Raw genomic sequence first — 17,347 nt, forward strand, 5'->3', positions numbered from 1 at the left:
TAGGTTATAGATCATAGATGATAGATAGATGATAGATAGAAGATAGATGATAGATATTAAATAGATGATAGATGATAGATGATAGATCATAGATCATAGATGATAGATAAATGATAGATAGATGATAGATAGAAGATAGATAGAAGATAGATGATAGATGATAGATGATAGATAGTAGATAGTAGATAGAAGATAGATGATAGATAGAAGATAGTTGATAGATAGAAGATAGATAGAAGATAGAAGATAGATGATAGATGATAGATAGATGATAGATAGAAGATAGAAGATAGAAGATAGATAATAGATGATAGATTGAAGATAGATGATAGATAATTGATAGATAGAAGATAGATGATAGATAATTGATAGATAGAAGATAGATGATAGATAGAAGATAGAAGATAGAAGATAGATAGATGATAGATAAATGATAGATGATAGAAGATAGATGATAGATGATAGATGATAGATGATAGATAGAAGATAGATGATAGATGATAGATGATAGATAGAAGATAGATAGATGATAGATAGATGATAGATGATAGATAGAAGATAGATGATAGATGATAGATGATAAATGATAGATAGAAGATAGGTGATAGATGATAGATGATAGATGATAGATAGATGATAAGAAGATAGAAGATAGAAGATAGAAGATAGAAGATAGATGATAGATAATAGATGATAGATAGAATATAGATGATAGATAATTGATAGATAGAAGATCGATGATAGATGATAGATGATAGATAGAAGATCGAAGATAGATGATAGATAGAAGATAGATGATAGATAGATGATCGATAGATGATAGATAGAAGATAGATGATAGATGATAGATAATAGATGATAGATAGATGATAGATAGAAGATAGATAGAAGATAGATAGAAGATAGATGATAGATAATTAATAGATAGAAGATAGATAATTGATAGATAGAAGATAGATAATTGATAGATGATAGATAGAAGATAGATGATAGATAATAGATGATAGATAGATGATAGATAGAAGATAGATGATAGATGATAGATGTTAGATAGAAGATAGATGATAGATGATAGAAGATAGATGATAGATAATAGATGATAGATAGTAGATAGAAGATAGATAGAAGATAGATGATAGATGATAGATGATAGATAATAGATGATAGATAGAAGATAGATGATAGATAATTGATAGATAGAAGATAGATGATACATAATTGATAGATAGAAGATAGATGATAGATAATTGATAGATAGAAGATAGATGATAGATAGAAGATAGATGATAGAAGATAGACGATAGATGATAGATGATAGATGATAGATAGAAGCTAGAAGATAGATGATAGATAATTGATAGATAGAAGATAGATGATAGATAGAAGATAGATGATAGATAGAAGATAGAAGATAGAAGATAGATGATAGATGATAGATGATAGATAATAGATGATATATAGAAGATAGATGATAGATAGAAGATAGATGATAGATGATAGATAATAGATGATAGATAGAAGATAGATGATAGATAATTGATAGATAGAAGATAGATGATAGATAGATGATAGATAGTAGATAGATAATAGATGATAGATAGAAGATAGATGATAGATGATAGATGATAGATAGAAGATAGATGATAGATGATAGATGATAGATGATAGATGAATGCATTGATTGAAAAATAATAAAAGTAAAAATAAAACAAGTTACCCTTATTGCTCTAGAGGTCAAGGAGGTCAGTCATCAAATATTTTCAATTCATCATAAACTGTTCTTCTGTGAGTGTAGAGAAGGTAAAAGTTAATAAATAAATAAATTGATTGAAAAGAAATATAATACAATTAAAAAGTACTAATTAAATAATGAGTTACCCTAACTGCTCATCAATTATTTCCAGTCCATCATGAGCTCTGAGAAGAGGTTTGACCCGTAGCATGTAGCAGTGGGAGAACTGGTGATCTGTGGTCAGTTACTGTGATCAACAGTAAAATTCCAGGTCTTTCCTCGTGTGGGTGTTTAGAATTGTACTGAAAAGTCCGATGTGACACGAACGCAGCATCTCTGGTATTTCTGGCAGCACGTGAAGGCACCACAGGTCCATCCTCTCCGGCATCAACAGTCCGGTCAACAACACTTCTGCCGCCGCCGCCGCTGCTCCGACACCCCGCGGACAAATCCTGCGAGCCTCCGCTGTCTCACACACCGACATGGACGCCCTCAGGTCGGCAGGGAGAGCCATCATCCGCAGCCCCAGCCTGGCCAAACAGTCGTGGAGCTCCGGCAGACACACAAGTAAGAACGGAGCTTCACGGGAGACATTTGTTTGTTTTGACTTTTGGAGGTTTTTTGAACGTTTCGAAGTTGACTTGTACTTCACCTGAGTCACGGGCAGTTGTTTGTTTGACAACTTTATCAACGTGTCGGAAGCTTTTTTCGTTTTTTAAAACGTGATGTTTGAAAGCGACAAAATGAAGTTGACACATTTGGAACTTTTGTGTTTGACAAAATCCGCTGCAAAGGAAAAGATGGGGGGGGAGACGCGACGGTTGTTTTCTCTTGTTCGGTGAAGTTTTACACTTCTTTTATTCCTGTTGTCCTGAGGAATGAGTTTCCAATACATCCTGTTTGTTTTATATCCTGGAAGTTAATGTTGTTATGAACCTTGTCAAACGACCCAAGAAGAAGCCACTGTTTCCCTTGGTCCCATTTTGGATCAAATCTATTCCTGTTGGAAAAAAGTGAATTTGCTTGTTTTCAGTGCAGCTCATCTTGTGTCTTTAATATTCTGGAAATAAGTGTAATCATGAGCCTTGACAGACAATGAGTTGTCGAATAAAATCAACGTTCTCTAGTTGGGTTCCATTTTGGACCAAATATTATTATGTGGACTTCTTGTTAGTTTGCTTGCTCATCCTGTTTCTTTAGTATCATGGAAGTACATAATAAGGATAAAAAACACCAACCAAACATGTCACCTGATTAAGTTGAACTATTTTGATTTGCATATTTGAAATGATCTCACTCTTATATATATATATATATATATATATATATATATATATATATACACACTTATATATTAATTTATTTTTACTTTGGAAAAACTTTTTTATTATGATAAAAGGATTATTTGAATGGATTTTAATCATTTGGCCAATCCAATACATTTTTTGATTGCCCTGATGAAAGCCTTAATGGCTGAAACAATCAGGGTTGTTTTACTGTTGAAATGATTTAATATCATGAGACTTTTCAACTTGCCCTTAGATTCTTTCAACTTGGTTAAAATAGATCAATCCCCAAACTGAAGAGCACCAGAGGGACAGCACTATACTCGCTTACTGTTTTATGACAACTTATTTTATTGCCTTGTTAAACTCTCATTAGCAGTATTTTGGATAACACCTCCAGAGTTTGTGCAGAGGTCGTGATCAAAACCTACAACTCCTAGTGACCCTGTCTTCTGCTCAAGGGCCCTCCAGCAGGGCAGGAAGCTTGCCTCCCCCCACACACACACACACACTGCGACATTAACATGAAACGCGTTTTAAATGCCACTCTGGTGACCATTGTAGCTCTCAAGGGCCACTTTGTAAGCTAAATCTGACTTGATCCCGGCCGGGTGGCGTGGAAAGCCTTGAAAGCTCCTCCGCCTGTAACCAAGAGGATGAGGCAGGAATGCTGCCTCGGGTCAGTCGGTGCACGGCCCCTGTTGGCCGTAGCTGGTCTATTTTAAATTCCATCAGAAAGGCCTAAATGGAGTTGCATAGTATAAAGGTACAGGCTGGATCACATAAACACATCCTACATTAGCACGTGTAACTTTAGGAGCGCGCCAGGAAAAATGTGTAATGACTCAGGAATCTGAGACTCTTACGTGCAGCACATGAGGATGAGGGTTTAATGTAGTTACGCCGGCACAGCTATCAGTGGCTGTGGTTACATAGGCCAGTCTGATCGTGATCCATCCACAAGTACAGTGTGCGGTTAATGGTCAGTAAATAGAGTCGATGAGCTGATGCCTCCACTGTACGGGCTGCACAGTAAACGGTCAGAAAGTGACAGATCCAACATGCACAGTACTGGAGTGGAGGGCTTTTCACCATCACTGTTAATAAGGAGCAACACATTCCAGAATAAACTGCTGCTGTGTTTATCATACAGAGGTCAAGCCGTCTGAAATGCTAACTTTTTCGCCCCTTTTTTGATTTGTACCAGAGAGTTAAACCAGCCTGCTTTAACCAAGCAACAGGATTTCTTTGCGAATTAGCTTTTTTTTTTTTTTTTGGACTGAGGTGTTTCCATGAGGCATGTTGACTTTAATTGGACTCTTGCTCTAATTATGAGTGGAATTAAAAGCTCCTTGTAAATGCAGCCAGTGTGACCCACTTGTTGTAGAAGTGGTGTATTGTAGTATAGATTACAAGGTCTTCTCTGGGCTGCAGGGCACACATTCCTCCCAATCGCCCAGCCTGACTTCAAGGTCTCCGACGGGACCGAGTCGGGGGACAGGTACTGTCAGGACCAGAGGACCAGGAGAGACGTGTAGCATTTCACACAGATATTACCATTAATGGGGCTCTAGGTTTCTTCAGTTTGCATCGAGGACAGACCTTTTCAACCACATGAGGACTAACCCCATTTTCTTTTTAATGGCAGTGGCCTCCCCGCTCCGTAACCACTTCTCTTTTCTGCCCTCGCCAAGGGCCAGCCAGAGGGTGCTCGTCTGCCGCAAACAGACTTTTTCCAGGGACTTCCTTGAATAGAAGCGTGCAACTCAGATTGATGCATAGTGACGTCAGAACCAGTGCCGGAATGGGAATATTTCTTCCCTATTATGAAGCAGTTATTTCACCAAAGTGTAGGATTTGCTGTCCGGTGTCTTTTCTCCTTCAGTGAGCAGCTTTTTTTCCTTCCTTTCTGTTTCCACTGTAATTTTCTGCTATTGTTGTCAGACTTTCACAGCAATCTGTTATTTACTCTGCTGGCAAAGTGGTATTTTTGAAGGCTGCGAGAACCAGTCGAAAATATCTTAACCTGCTTTAAATGCACTTAGAGTCAAAGGTTCTCCTGGAGACAAGAAGTGAGTGGAATCAGTACTTTTCCTCAGTTGCAGATGCAGCAGGTTGTATTTAATGTGATCGACCAGATTCAAACTCACCAGATCAGAGGAATCTGTGTTAAGTTGTGAGAGGAGCCAAAGAGTCAAACTCAGTGAAAGGCTGGTCTCTGTAGACTGGCCTACACTGTGAGGACGGATATGAGAAGATATATGATGAGGCTTATTGTAAATAAGCCCTGCTCCTCCTGCACATAACCTCCTGGGGTCAGGGAGCAAGGACTGTGATATGTTAACATATCAGTGCCTTAACCTACCAAGTGGTTTATGGCTCCTCCGTTAAGGGAAAAAAAAAAGTGAAGGCATGTAATAGATTGTTCCTTGTTCAAGCACATTGTCTACTTAAAAATATATTTTAAAAACTTATCAATTTGCCTCATTTATTGTTACTTTTCTTAGTAAGTGAGTAAACTTTATTTTTAAAAGCTACTGACAGGACAGGGGCAGTTGAGGGGCAAATCAGATTTTAGCTGGAGCCAGTGCCCCCCTGGCCTTGCCTCTAGATCTGCCCCTGACTTTGATTCTGATGTTTACATGAGTTGCATAGTCCGATTAAGATGTCAAGCAGTCTTAATTTGATTATTGCTTATTCCGAGTATGACCATATTTTGGTTAAGGTTATCAGATTCTGCTGTTTACATGAGTGTCTTATTCAAACTATTGTCTTGATGTTAATTTTAATCTTTCTGTCTAAATAAGGGACCTTGGAGCTAAATGTCTCTAAAGTGTTTGTTCAACTTCATAACACTTGCAGAGACGTCCAGACCAACTCAAGAAGTAAAACATTCAGTAGAAACCATGACATCATCTCTGACCAGTTTGGATCCCTTAAATTCAGAGTTGTTGTTTTATTTTAGCCTAGTGGACGTTTATCAGTGGAGTTAAAAGAAATGTTAAACGGTGGCATATGTTGGTTTTGTAAAAAAGGTTATTTGGCTCAGAGTGCTGTTGTGGTTCTAAGTTGCAGAACTGCAGTTGGTGGTTTCCACAGTGATTCAGTGTTTGGTGCAGACACACAAATCAGCCTGGATGTCAGTTTGGTCCTTTTTGGATCAGAACACTTGTTGCCACCCTGTTCAACAAAGGATTTCATGTGTGAACTCATCCATCAGTGTAGGATGAAGAAGCAGAAGACGAGAGCGTTGTCTTATCTCTTTGTAAATCGCCTCTTTTTTCGTACTTTCCCACTCTCATCAAAGACACGGCCACTTACCCTGCCATCACAAAAAGGCTAATTATTTTCTTTTACATCCAGAATTTTTTTCTCTCAACACAAACTTATTGTCGGCTTGTATTTCCAGCAGAGTCACCTGGTTTTAGTTGGACTCAGTTCGCATGTGCACACAACTGTCTCCTCTCATGCGTCGCTGTGTCTGACCTTTGATTCCACAGCCCTGCACTCTGTGGTAGAGCAGTGCCTGGTACCTCTACCTACCACTGCTGACAAAACTGATTCTGACAGTTTGACATTAAGTGCTATCATTCCCCAGGATAATGGTCTTTTAGTGACCACAGTTAATCCAGAGTGTTGTTTCTGCCCATATCTTTATTTAAATTATTGATTCCATGTTCAGATTTGTAACGATTTCATTCAACACTACACTTGCACTCAAACATCCCCTGCTTGTGCTTAGATTTGCTCTGTTGGTGCCCTAACTGTGCCCTTGCACATTTTTTGTTGCTTGGACAGATTTCCTGTGCTCCAGCTTCAGCTCTTCTCCTCGGGCTGGAGTGCTGGAGTGTCACTCAGCCCAACACTTGTACCCACAGTGAGGGTGGGACGATACCTGACTTTCTATTGGTTGAGGAACAAAATATCAGAGTGCAAGCAGTTTGAGCATAAGCAGAGCAAATCTAAGCACAAGCAGGCAGGGTATATTTGAGCGAGAGTGCAGGCTTTTAAGTGTAAGCAATTCAAACTCTGAAAGTGTAAACCCTGCTCTCAAACTAAAAGACCACTCTTGAATAAAGATAGGGGGAAAAGATAAACCTATAGTCCAGTCTTTCCTTGAACAGTCTGTAAAACTTGCACTGGAACCTGCTAAAAGTCTTATGGGTGGCCCCTTAATGTGTTTGAATTTTGGTATGGATGGTGGTTCAAGCTTAAAAAAAAATGTAAAAGTAAAGAAACAACAAAATACACAATTATCAGCCACAGAGAAAAGTATGTTCCTGTGATTCCTTTTTCATTAACTTGTAATATTTAGAATCTGGACAAAAACTAAATTAAACTTTGAATCTAAACAAAACCAAGCTTATGCAATTCAGAAATTACACAGAAATCACAGTGCCTAAGTTCTTCCTCTCAGAGCTTTGGCTGCAGACTCTGATGTATCTGTCCCTCGAGGCTCTCACAGCGGGGTCCAGGACAACATGGTGTATGTATATATACAACTTTATTAAAGGCTCTAGACCCAATAGCAAGACATACACCATAAAGATGTGTTAAGCTGGAATTTAAATTCCTCCTAATGATTATGAATTAGTGGCTTCACAAAAATTATTCACAACACGGGTTTGGAAATGTTGTAATGTTTTTGGCACGAAGTTTGTCTCATCATTATAGTTAATTTCAGCCTTTTAAGATAAATGTATTTTATCTGCTTCAATCAAACAAGGATCTCTGTCAACCTCTAGAAACCCTCCATGTCAGTCTGACTTGACAAAGCACAGCCCTCCCCCTCCTTTTCGCTCTCTGAGGAAATCTCTGTAAACAAAGCCCACCGGGTCAGGGCCAGACAGCCCCACTCAAAGAAAAGATAAGAGACTTCATGGAGGTAGCGGCTGTTCTTTTGACACTCCTCCTGATCTTCTGAGAAAACATATCGGCGTGCTATCTAAAATTTTTGCAGAAGTTAACATAAAAGTTGAGACAGTAATGCACTTTCAGAGAGACATCTGTGGCCTAGTTTGGGTAAATGTTATGTTACTTTTCAGAAAAGAGAACCACACTTTCCTCTTATCACAGTATGTCAGAGTCCATGTGTCTTTGCACCCATCTCTTTGCCTTTTTATTGTCAAGCGCTATATGTTTTGGAGTTGAAATATTTACTTTACATCGACCGTACCTCTGACCTAGATACCCTGTTTTGCCTTTCCACCTCAGGGAGTGAGCAGATGAAATGGCTCGACTTTAAAAAATCAACGTGGGCTGTTTACATATCCTCTGATTGGTGTTTTTCTCGAACCCCCTTGAATGTTCTCACGACTAATGTTAATTTTGGGATATGAAATGGAGGGTAAAGCATCTGTGAAGCTGTAACCAACTAATAATTGATGTTTTTAACTTGATGAGCGGCACAGTGGTGCAGGGGGTTAGCATCATACCAACAAGGTTCTAGGTTTGAACCTGACCGCTCTGTTTGAAGTTTGCATGTTGTCTGTGTGGGGTTTCTTCCTCTGGCTTCCTCCCACAGTCCAAATGTGCAGGTTGGGTTGATTTCAGACATGCACTGAACTTGAGACATTTTCCTGAAATATTCTAGGGCCTTTATGTGAGAACGGAAATGTCAGTTGCTGCGGCCAAGTTCTGAAACTTTTCCTGCCAGCTCCCAAGTAAAATATCTGGAAAATATGCGAGTGAGCGAATACAGCAGGTCATTGGCAGGAGGATTCACCGCAAGCGAGTGAGCGTGTTGATGATGTTTCAACCCCGCGACATGGAAAAGTGAGAAGACTAAAACAATATATATCTAAGGATGAAAAAGAGGAGCCATACATGTAGAAGATGCAGACAAAGCTGTCAACTTTCAAACAAGATTCAAAAGCAAAAACAAGGGCCAAAGCTGAATTAATACGTCATTTCCAGCCTCTTGTATGCTCTACCCAGGCGCCAGCCCTGGCCTGAATGTTGCGGACATTTTCCTGTGTGTTTTGCTTCATTCTTCATATGTGAAAGGCAAATAACGTTCATGTCTCGGGTTAAATGCTTTAAATTGCCCATCGGTGTGAATGTGATAGTTGTTTCTCAGCTGTGTGATAGACCTGTCACCCACCGCCTACCACCCAGTGTCAGCTGACATTGGCCCCAGCCCTTCTATGATCCTTTAAGGATAAGTGAAATAGCCAATGAATGAATGAATGAACTTGATGAATAGGTGCAGCAACAAAATGTTTATTGACCCACTTTTCACATAAATACATTCATTTTTTCTCTCTCTCCCTGCAGAGCTTCCAGAGAACTGGACCGACACACGGGAGACCATCATAGAGGGCATGACCTTTAACCTTCGTCACCTTGGCATGACGCTGGTGGACCAGCCTAAGGGAGAGGACCTTTCAGCTGCTGCTGTGAAGAGGATTGTTGCCACGGTAATGGCTGGAGCAACAATCACAATGTCAAGAAGTTAGATGTTGTGTATTGAAAAGGAGAAGACGACTGAATTTTCATCCTGTATCATGTTGTCTTCACTGTCGACAATATCTACCGCAATCTGTCGGAGTAACCACAAGCAGCTCAAACTGACCACTCACAGGACCAATTGACCAATCGCTACAAGAAGTAGATGTATTTTTATTATTAATGTTGTAGCCTTATTTCAGCCTCATTCTAATTAAATGGGAACTAAATGATTCGCAAATTGCTGCAACACAACAAAAATTGGAACAGCGAAGGGGCGCTAAAAACGTCTGAATTCACTGTAGTCTCACGTGTGATTGAACAAAGGTCTTGGCTTTACTCTTTACCAGGCTAAAGCCAGTGGGAAGAAGTCCGAGAAGGTTGCTCTGAAGGTTTCCCCTCAGGGAATAGTGCTGCACGACAGCCTGACCAATAAACTCCTGGAAAACGTCTCCATTTACAGGTATGTGCAGCGCTGAAGGTTTTTTGTAGATTGGTGGCATATCAGTGTGTTGTTCCACTTACAAAGCCGTCAGGTAGATTAATGCTGTGTAGGTGTTCCAGCGCGTGGTTCCCTTATCCCATGAACCCTGCTTAAATACTCTGAATGCTGTTTGTCTAACCTGTGACTTGTGACCTGCAGAATATCCTACTGCACAGTGGACAAGCTGCACGACAAAGTGTTTGCTTACATCGCTCAGAACACCCTCAACGGGACCCTGGAGTGCCACGCCTACCTCTGCTCCAAGAGGAAAGTGGTGAGTTGTTAGACTCGAGTATCAGTGCTCTCATGTTTAATTCATGATCAGGATGAATAACGAGAGCGCAGTGAGTTTTAAATTGACTCAACATCGCCTCATTATGAATTTCTCAGTCAGAGTCTAGTGTATGTTTCTCTGTGGTTTGAGTGGATTTCTATGGGATAAGTATTGATACTAGGAAAAATGCTTTAAAGTCTAAAAGTCAGTGTTTGAAGGCTTGAAATCAAAGAAAAAATTGTATGCGTTAAAGTCAATGTTTTGACTGGCTGACATTGTTTTTTTTAAATCTCTGCAAACGTTATTTTTTGTTTTGCGTTTTCTTTGTTCAAAACTGCAGCACTTATTTTAAAGTGTTTTTCCAACACATTATCAGAGTTTCAAAATGTTTTCACTGACCATCAGTTCTGGAGTTTCTGCAGGAATCACGTGATTCACAAGCTCGCAAATGTGAATAAGTCTCTGAAAACTAATGCAGTGGGAGAAAAGAGACGCATTTGAAAACATGTTGGAGAAACAGTGTAAAAAGAGAGCTGCAGTTTTGAAGAGGAAAAAACTAAGATATAAAAAAAAAATGTTTGCAGAGATTTTAATAGTTTTATCATCAAAACATTATGCAAGGCTTCAAGACTTTGTTTCAATCGTGCAAAACTGTATTTTTATTTCAACCTTTTAATAGCCTTTTTTTCAGTTTCATAATACAGCATGATACTTATTCCTTAGATTCAAACCTGTCCGCATTTTCAGGTTGATCATTTGAATCTACCTGAGCCTGTGACCTCCCGGTCCATTAAACAGACGGGCCAGTGTCACAGGTTCCAAGTGATTCCTCTTCCTCCAAATGCTCGTTGGAGTAAGACGAATGCCCGGATGCACTTTTTGGTGTACACATGATTTTCCTGTAACCGTGCTCCTCTGCATTTCCGACACTGTAGCTCAGCCTCCCCCCTTCCTCCTTCCTAAGAGGAAACCCTAGAAGTGAAGCTCCTTGTGCCCTCTATCTTCTTCCTGTGTGTTGAAAAGCAGAAGGGCACTTTTCCTCTCATCTTACCTTCAACCACACTTATCCCGCTTTTCTCCCAGGATAACATGATAATACCCTGCTTCCTTTATACTTGATTCTCATCGGGCTTGTGGGGACGTTGCTGATGACCTCTTTCTGTCCTCGGCCATAGCAGCACCCACTTCTTTGATTTAACTATTGGAAAGAACTTGCTTTCTGTGGTTTCTTATTAAAATTATATTCCTCATAGCCTCCAGTCTATTCTTAATGAATGAATAGCCTTATCTCAATTCAGCTGGCTTAAGGTGAAATCATCTTCACTCAGCCTCTTGCAGGTTACATCAGTGGCACAACTAGTAATGTCAAACACTGAAGTGATTGTGGGGGTGAGAGAAATATAAATCATAACTTCTGGGGACAACTGTATTATCAGCTTTGCTTGTTTTAAATCAAGTTTCAAAGTATCAAGTCTATCACTATTGTGAATTTGAATGTATCAAATTGTCCAGTTTATACATTTACCATTTAACTAATTGTACATCTAGCTATAGGATGCCAACACTGTTGCTATTTTACAGCCACTGTCGGGGCTAAACTGATGTGGGAGGAAATCCCAGACCTGTCGTTGATTTACATACTGGAAATGTCTTAATGAAACACAGCCATTTGGCTCCTGCCTCCATTCTGGGTAGAAACAGTGACAAAATAGCTCAGGCTCTGGTTTATGTGCAATAATCCTAGATAGCTGATGTATCAATCAGCCTCTAGTTGAAATGCCACTTTGCATCACTACCACAACAACAGGATCAGTTCACAAAATAAATGGCTCATTGTGATCAAGGTCCCCAATAATCATTCTTGTGTTTAACAGAGTTTCACTGGGGTCAGTGAACACAGAGGAACTCTCGTCACTCACTGTCTGTTACAAACTGTATTTCTCTTCTTCTCTCCAGGCTCAGGCTGTGGCTCTGACTGTGGCCCAGGCCTTCACAGTAGCTTTTGAACTCTGGCAAGTGGCCAAAGAAGGTAGACACCTCGCTCCCCACTCGTCAAGTCCTTGACAACACACACACACACACACACACACACACACACACACACACACACACACACACACACACACACACACACACACACACACACACACACACACACACACACACACACACACACACCATCTTAACTTGCTTGTGTTATGTCTCTGTACATCTCTCTCCCTAGAGAAAGGGAAAAGAGGGACGTCTGGTTCAGCTGGAGAAACCAGCAGCAGCTCTCATTCAGAGAGCTCTAACAGCCTGGGGAGTCTGAAGGGGACAGGTAAAAAAAACAAGAGTCTGCAGTAAGGATTGTGGTTCTGTGAAACTGTTCCCAGGCTCAGCACAGGGCTTTGAATCATTGACTGTAAGTAAAGATGGACGACTTGTCTCCACTTCCTTCAACTGCAAAACAATGAAGCCAAAATATCACAGAAACGGGTGCTGCCATCTTGCACTAATGAAGCCATTCGGGGAGCAGTTATTGTGGTGTAGAGCCAATCGTTTTATACCATCAAATAAAAAATCAAACCAAACTCATCTATAACATGAACATACATCAGTGTAGAACTACCTAAAATGACAGAAACCATCTTTGAGGAAAATTTATTTGATGTGTTTTTAAACTTTTTGATGTGGTCCATGTCTAATCTGTTGGTGGGGTGGGGTTTAGAACTTATACTGCAGCCAGCCACCAGGGGGCGATCGGGATCATTTGGCTTCACTTTTGGGGAGCAGTCATGTGGTCCATCTTTAATTACAGTCTACTTTGAATGCATGCTAACATACTCGCACTGAAACTAGCATGTTGATATTTAGCATGTACGATGTTTAGCATGTTCACCATCTTAGATTATATTATTATGCTAACATATGCTAATTAGCACTAAACCCAGATCACAGCTGCAGTTGATGGGACTTTTGTAGGTCATAGGTCAAAGTGTTGGACAACTTTTTGACCTGTTGGTGGCGCTTGATGAAGAGTCTGTTATAACTGTTCATTCTTGAAGTAACAAATGTTTTTGTACCACGGCAAAGATATTTCAATAAAAAACAAAGATATCAACCTCATGCTGATACTAGAGGAAAGGTCAGCATCATTGTTTTATTTTATTTCTCAAGGGAATGTGAGCAGACAAAGCAAATTTCAAGGCAATCCACTCAGGATATTTAACTCTGTGGTAAAACAACAATTGATGATCCTTCCTCCCACTTCACAACTAGATGTTGCCACAGACAACCTATTGAACATCGAGGACAGTGTGAATGTTGTGGTTGAGACCAATGGCAATATGGAAGAGGATCAGTTGGACAATCACAGGCCCCCGGAGACCAATAACAACCCTGCCTGGGTACGATTATCCTCTTCTGCTCTTCCTCAGTGTCTCAAGTCTCCTTCAGACTGAAATCTTTATATTCATTTGCCATATGACATTGTGAGTGAAGTGGCTCAAGCCAGATATCTGTAGCTGACAAATTCTTACATTTTAGTGTCTCACACATTCATATTTTATATAATAGCAATTTGTGATATGAAGAAAAAAAAATATATACATATATATTCTGAGTCTGCTGTCTATTATGTCTGCAGATTTTGTCCTTTTTCCAAAATCTTCTGTTATTTTGTTAATCCACCTTTTTTTAACGCGGTGTGTATTTTGTACTCTTTATTTCAGGGAAAAGAGGATGGTTTGGATGAAGCCTTCTCCAGGTGAGATCATTTTTGTTTTAATCGTTTTGTTATCAAGTGAAATTGATTGACTGATTCCCCATCTGCTTTTTTGTTATGATCACTGTCCCCAAAATTCTGCCATGTCAAATCCTCCAGTATCTCGTAGCTGCTGCTTGGCTCCACAGTGCCACTTACTGATGATTTGTGTGTACTGCAGAGTACAAGTCCTCCAACCTTGGGATTTCCTCGAGGAAATGAAGGATAACCTCGAGAGAAATGATGCAATCACTGACTTATTATAGTTTGGTTGACCACTGAGCTTTAAACTGTCTTCAATCTACTGTGTGTTTGTGTCTCCAGCTGTGCTCTGGATAGCTATGGTTCATGTCCAGGTAAAGTTGAGTACCGCTGTCTCACTGTGTAGTGTAGTGATCTGAATCACTAACCTAAATCCATTCCATTCAACCATCTCCCAACCCAATGACACAGTTTATAGGTCAGAAGTGTGAAATGGCTTCATGTGTCCTTTATTCACTCCCTCATGGAGAAAGTGTCGACTGGGCTCAGAAAAGGAAACTGATTCAAAGTACAGAATTTTCATCCTAGTTAAAAAATGCCATCATCTCTACCTGTCTCATCATCACCACAAATTAATAACCCTTTCTGTTATAGACTGTGTGTGTGTCCCTGTACTTATATCTTTGAGAGGACAGTTTTAAGCATGGATCAGACAGAGTGAGGACAATTTGGGGAAGTGAGGACATTTTGACCAGTCCTCACTTTTTCAATGGGCTGTTTGAGGGTTAAGACTTGGTTTTAGGGTTAGAAGTAGGGTTGGGGCAAGGGTTAGGTATTTAGTTTGGACGGTTAAGGTTAGGGAGGAGGGTGTGTGTGTGTGTGTGTGTGTGTGTGTGTGTGTGTGTGTGTGTGTGTGTGTGTGTGTGTGTGTGTGTGTGTGTGTGTGTGTGTGTGTGTGTGTGTGTGTGTGTGTGTGTGTGTGTGTGTGTGTGTGTGTGTGTGTGTGTGTGTGTGTGTGTGTGTGTGTGTGTGTGTGTGTGTGTGTGTGTACCAGAGCAATGGAAGTAATGGGACTTCAGTGCACACAAAAAGCTTTGTTGTGCAGTGTTTGTGGTCATTGGTATAAAACTGGAGCAGTGGGTCTTAACTGAACCTCTGAGACTGTCGCACTGTTTGTCCCGTGGTTGTAATGAACGTCATGTCTTGAAGTAATCTTTCATGAATTATCTCTGAGAGATCTAAGGCTGTTTGCAGCCAAACAGAACAGCACAGATTACAACTGACTTGAGGTTTCAGTTATATAAAAACAGGTCTGAGCTGCGACATAAGTCTGAAGAACAGCAGAAAGAGAAGACTGTCATCTTGCTGGACATCTAAGATCAGGAATTCTGGCTGATGATCTTTTCCCGTGTATCCCAGCTTCAGACTACATGAGTTGGGAGTCATGCAGTCATAGCGACTATATGACTAACTGGGGACAGGGGCTCACACACTACACACTATTTCACCAGGAGAAACCACTCACTACTTCGTCTGATCACCAAACTACATTTGGTCACAAAATCACAAGCGAGAAGAGACCAACTGATTCCTTACAGGTTTCTTTCTTTGCCCATGTCCCATCTTTACACCAAGTTGTGTGGAAATCCATTTAGTAGTTTTTTGCGTAATCCTGTTCACAAGCAAATCAACCTACGAACTAACAAAAGGGGTAACAACAACACAACAGTGAGCCACTCTGATGCAGTGGGTGACATGTTCTTTCATTATAATGATTGTGGAAACTGAATCATTCCCACATACAACACATAAGCTTCTGTTGACAGGCCATCAGGATGGTGAACTTTGACCCTTGTGTCCTCCCAGCACACTGTCTTCAGAGAATTCCATCCACTGCCAGACACATAGACATTTTACTGTTGTACACATGTTAACAATTCTTATATACTATATTAAAATCAGACATGTGTGGGAGAAAAAATTTCGATACAGTGCCCAGATGTCCTGGGAAATTAGATATACATGTATATCTAAAAGTGTTAAGCTATACATTTGACATAATCACCCTTGTTTGTTTTGTGGTTTCCTTGGGATTTATTAACAATTAGGGGAATTATGGAATAATAACAACCAGTTTATTCAAAGACTGAAATGATTCCAAAAAAGGATTAGAGCTCCTTATTTCTCCTCATCATCTCCTCTGTCTCCTCAGACTGGCAGTGTCGCGTACTAACCCCCAGGTCCTGGACATTGGGGTGACGCCACACGACTGGCTCACAGAACCCGACTGGGACAGCACCAACGGAAACACTCCACGCGGTCTCAGCCCATTCGGGGACGATACCTTCGGCTTCTGAGCACCACAAACACAGCAGAGGGAGACGGCGAGGGGGGGAGGGGGGCGTCTTTATGGCTTTCTATGAATTACCCAGGCATCAGTGTCCCTGCGTATGGAAGATGAGGATCCAGTAAATCCATAAGGGAATAAGTGTAGAACTGTGGGATTACATTTGGCCACTTCACCTTGTTGTTGCCTCCTTCACGTGGACGATTCTTCACTTGTTTGTGCTGCCCCCTGCCGACCAAAGCAATAATCTCTTCTTTCAGAGTCACTCTCCTGTCACCACACTGCAAACATTCCTCTCAAACGTCGTCTTATGTCAGCGTCTGTCCTTTTTGTTTACCTAACATTTGTCTGTAGTTTTGGCTTCATAATCTGTGTTTTGTACATGTGATTAGTTATAATTTATAGTTTTATAATTCTTTTTTTGTATATATATACACACAAATATATGGATGAAGACAAGAGAATGATTTAATTGAGACTGATGTACAGACTATCAACAGGCCTTAATAACAGCAGGACAATCAGCTATGCTACATCTTTCAGTTGTTTATGTACAGTATCAGTGGATTTATCCTTCCACCGCATCGGACGTATCCTAAAGATTGTTATATTTCTATAATCTGAAAAATCACTCTAGTTGTTTTGTTCATATGAAATCAACCAGTGGCTCGTTCAGAACTGGGCTGTTTACAGGTGCAACTTTTCCTCTGCATTGTAACAGTGTCCTCTTGAATGAAGCCCAGCAGCGCTCACCATTAAAATGTACATTATAACCAATCAGCATTGTATAGAATTAAAATATATTCATGAATAAAAAATGGGTTGATTTGGTTTATTTGATGTAATTTGTGAACAATTTATGCAGTCACAGGATGTAGAGCCGAGAAAAGGAACTTGGTGTGACTGAGGTTCAATGTTCAGTCTTGAAGTTTCCATCACAAGGGCCATTGAGTAGTCGTTATGCTTTTAGTCATTTACAAGGTTAAGAATCTATGACAGGAGTATTACGAGAAAAGGTCGTGATTTAATAAGAAAAGAAGTCAACATTAA

General features: G+C 40.1%; 1 protein-coding gene across 2 annotated transcripts; it reads left to right on the forward strand.

Moving 5' to 3' along the window:
• The first annotated feature begins 2,092 nt into the window (after nucleotides 1–2,092).
• Nucleotides 2,093–17,128, forward strand: ldlrap1a (low density lipoprotein receptor adaptor protein 1a). Of its 2 annotated transcripts, XM_035183671.2 has the most exons (10): nucleotides 2,093–2,299; nucleotides 9,295–9,437; nucleotides 9,816–9,928; nucleotides 10,109–10,223; nucleotides 12,180–12,252; nucleotides 12,448–12,543; nucleotides 13,485–13,612; nucleotides 13,937–13,971; nucleotides 14,293–14,324; nucleotides 16,163–17,128. In XM_035183671.2, exons 1-10 carry the CDS (start codon nucleotides 2,215–2,217, stop codon nucleotides 16,207–16,209), a joined length of 867 nt encoding a protein of 288 aa, XP_035039562.1. In that variant the 5' UTR covers nucleotides 2,093–2,214; the 3' UTR covers nucleotides 16,210–17,128. The 2 variants fall into 2 exon arrangements, with proteins under 2 accessions (XP_035039562.1, XP_035039561.1); XM_035183670.2 differs by lacking the exon at nucleotides 14,293–14,324.
• The last annotated feature ends 219 nt before the right edge of the window (nucleotides 17,129–17,347 follow it).

The sequence above is a fragment of the Hippoglossus stenolepis genome, chromosome 17 (genome assembly GCF_022539355.2).
Source record: "Hippoglossus stenolepis isolate QCI-W04-F060 chromosome 17, HSTE1.2, whole genome shotgun sequence".
NCBI lineage: Eukaryota > Metazoa > Chordata > Actinopteri > Pleuronectiformes > Pleuronectidae > Hippoglossus > Hippoglossus stenolepis.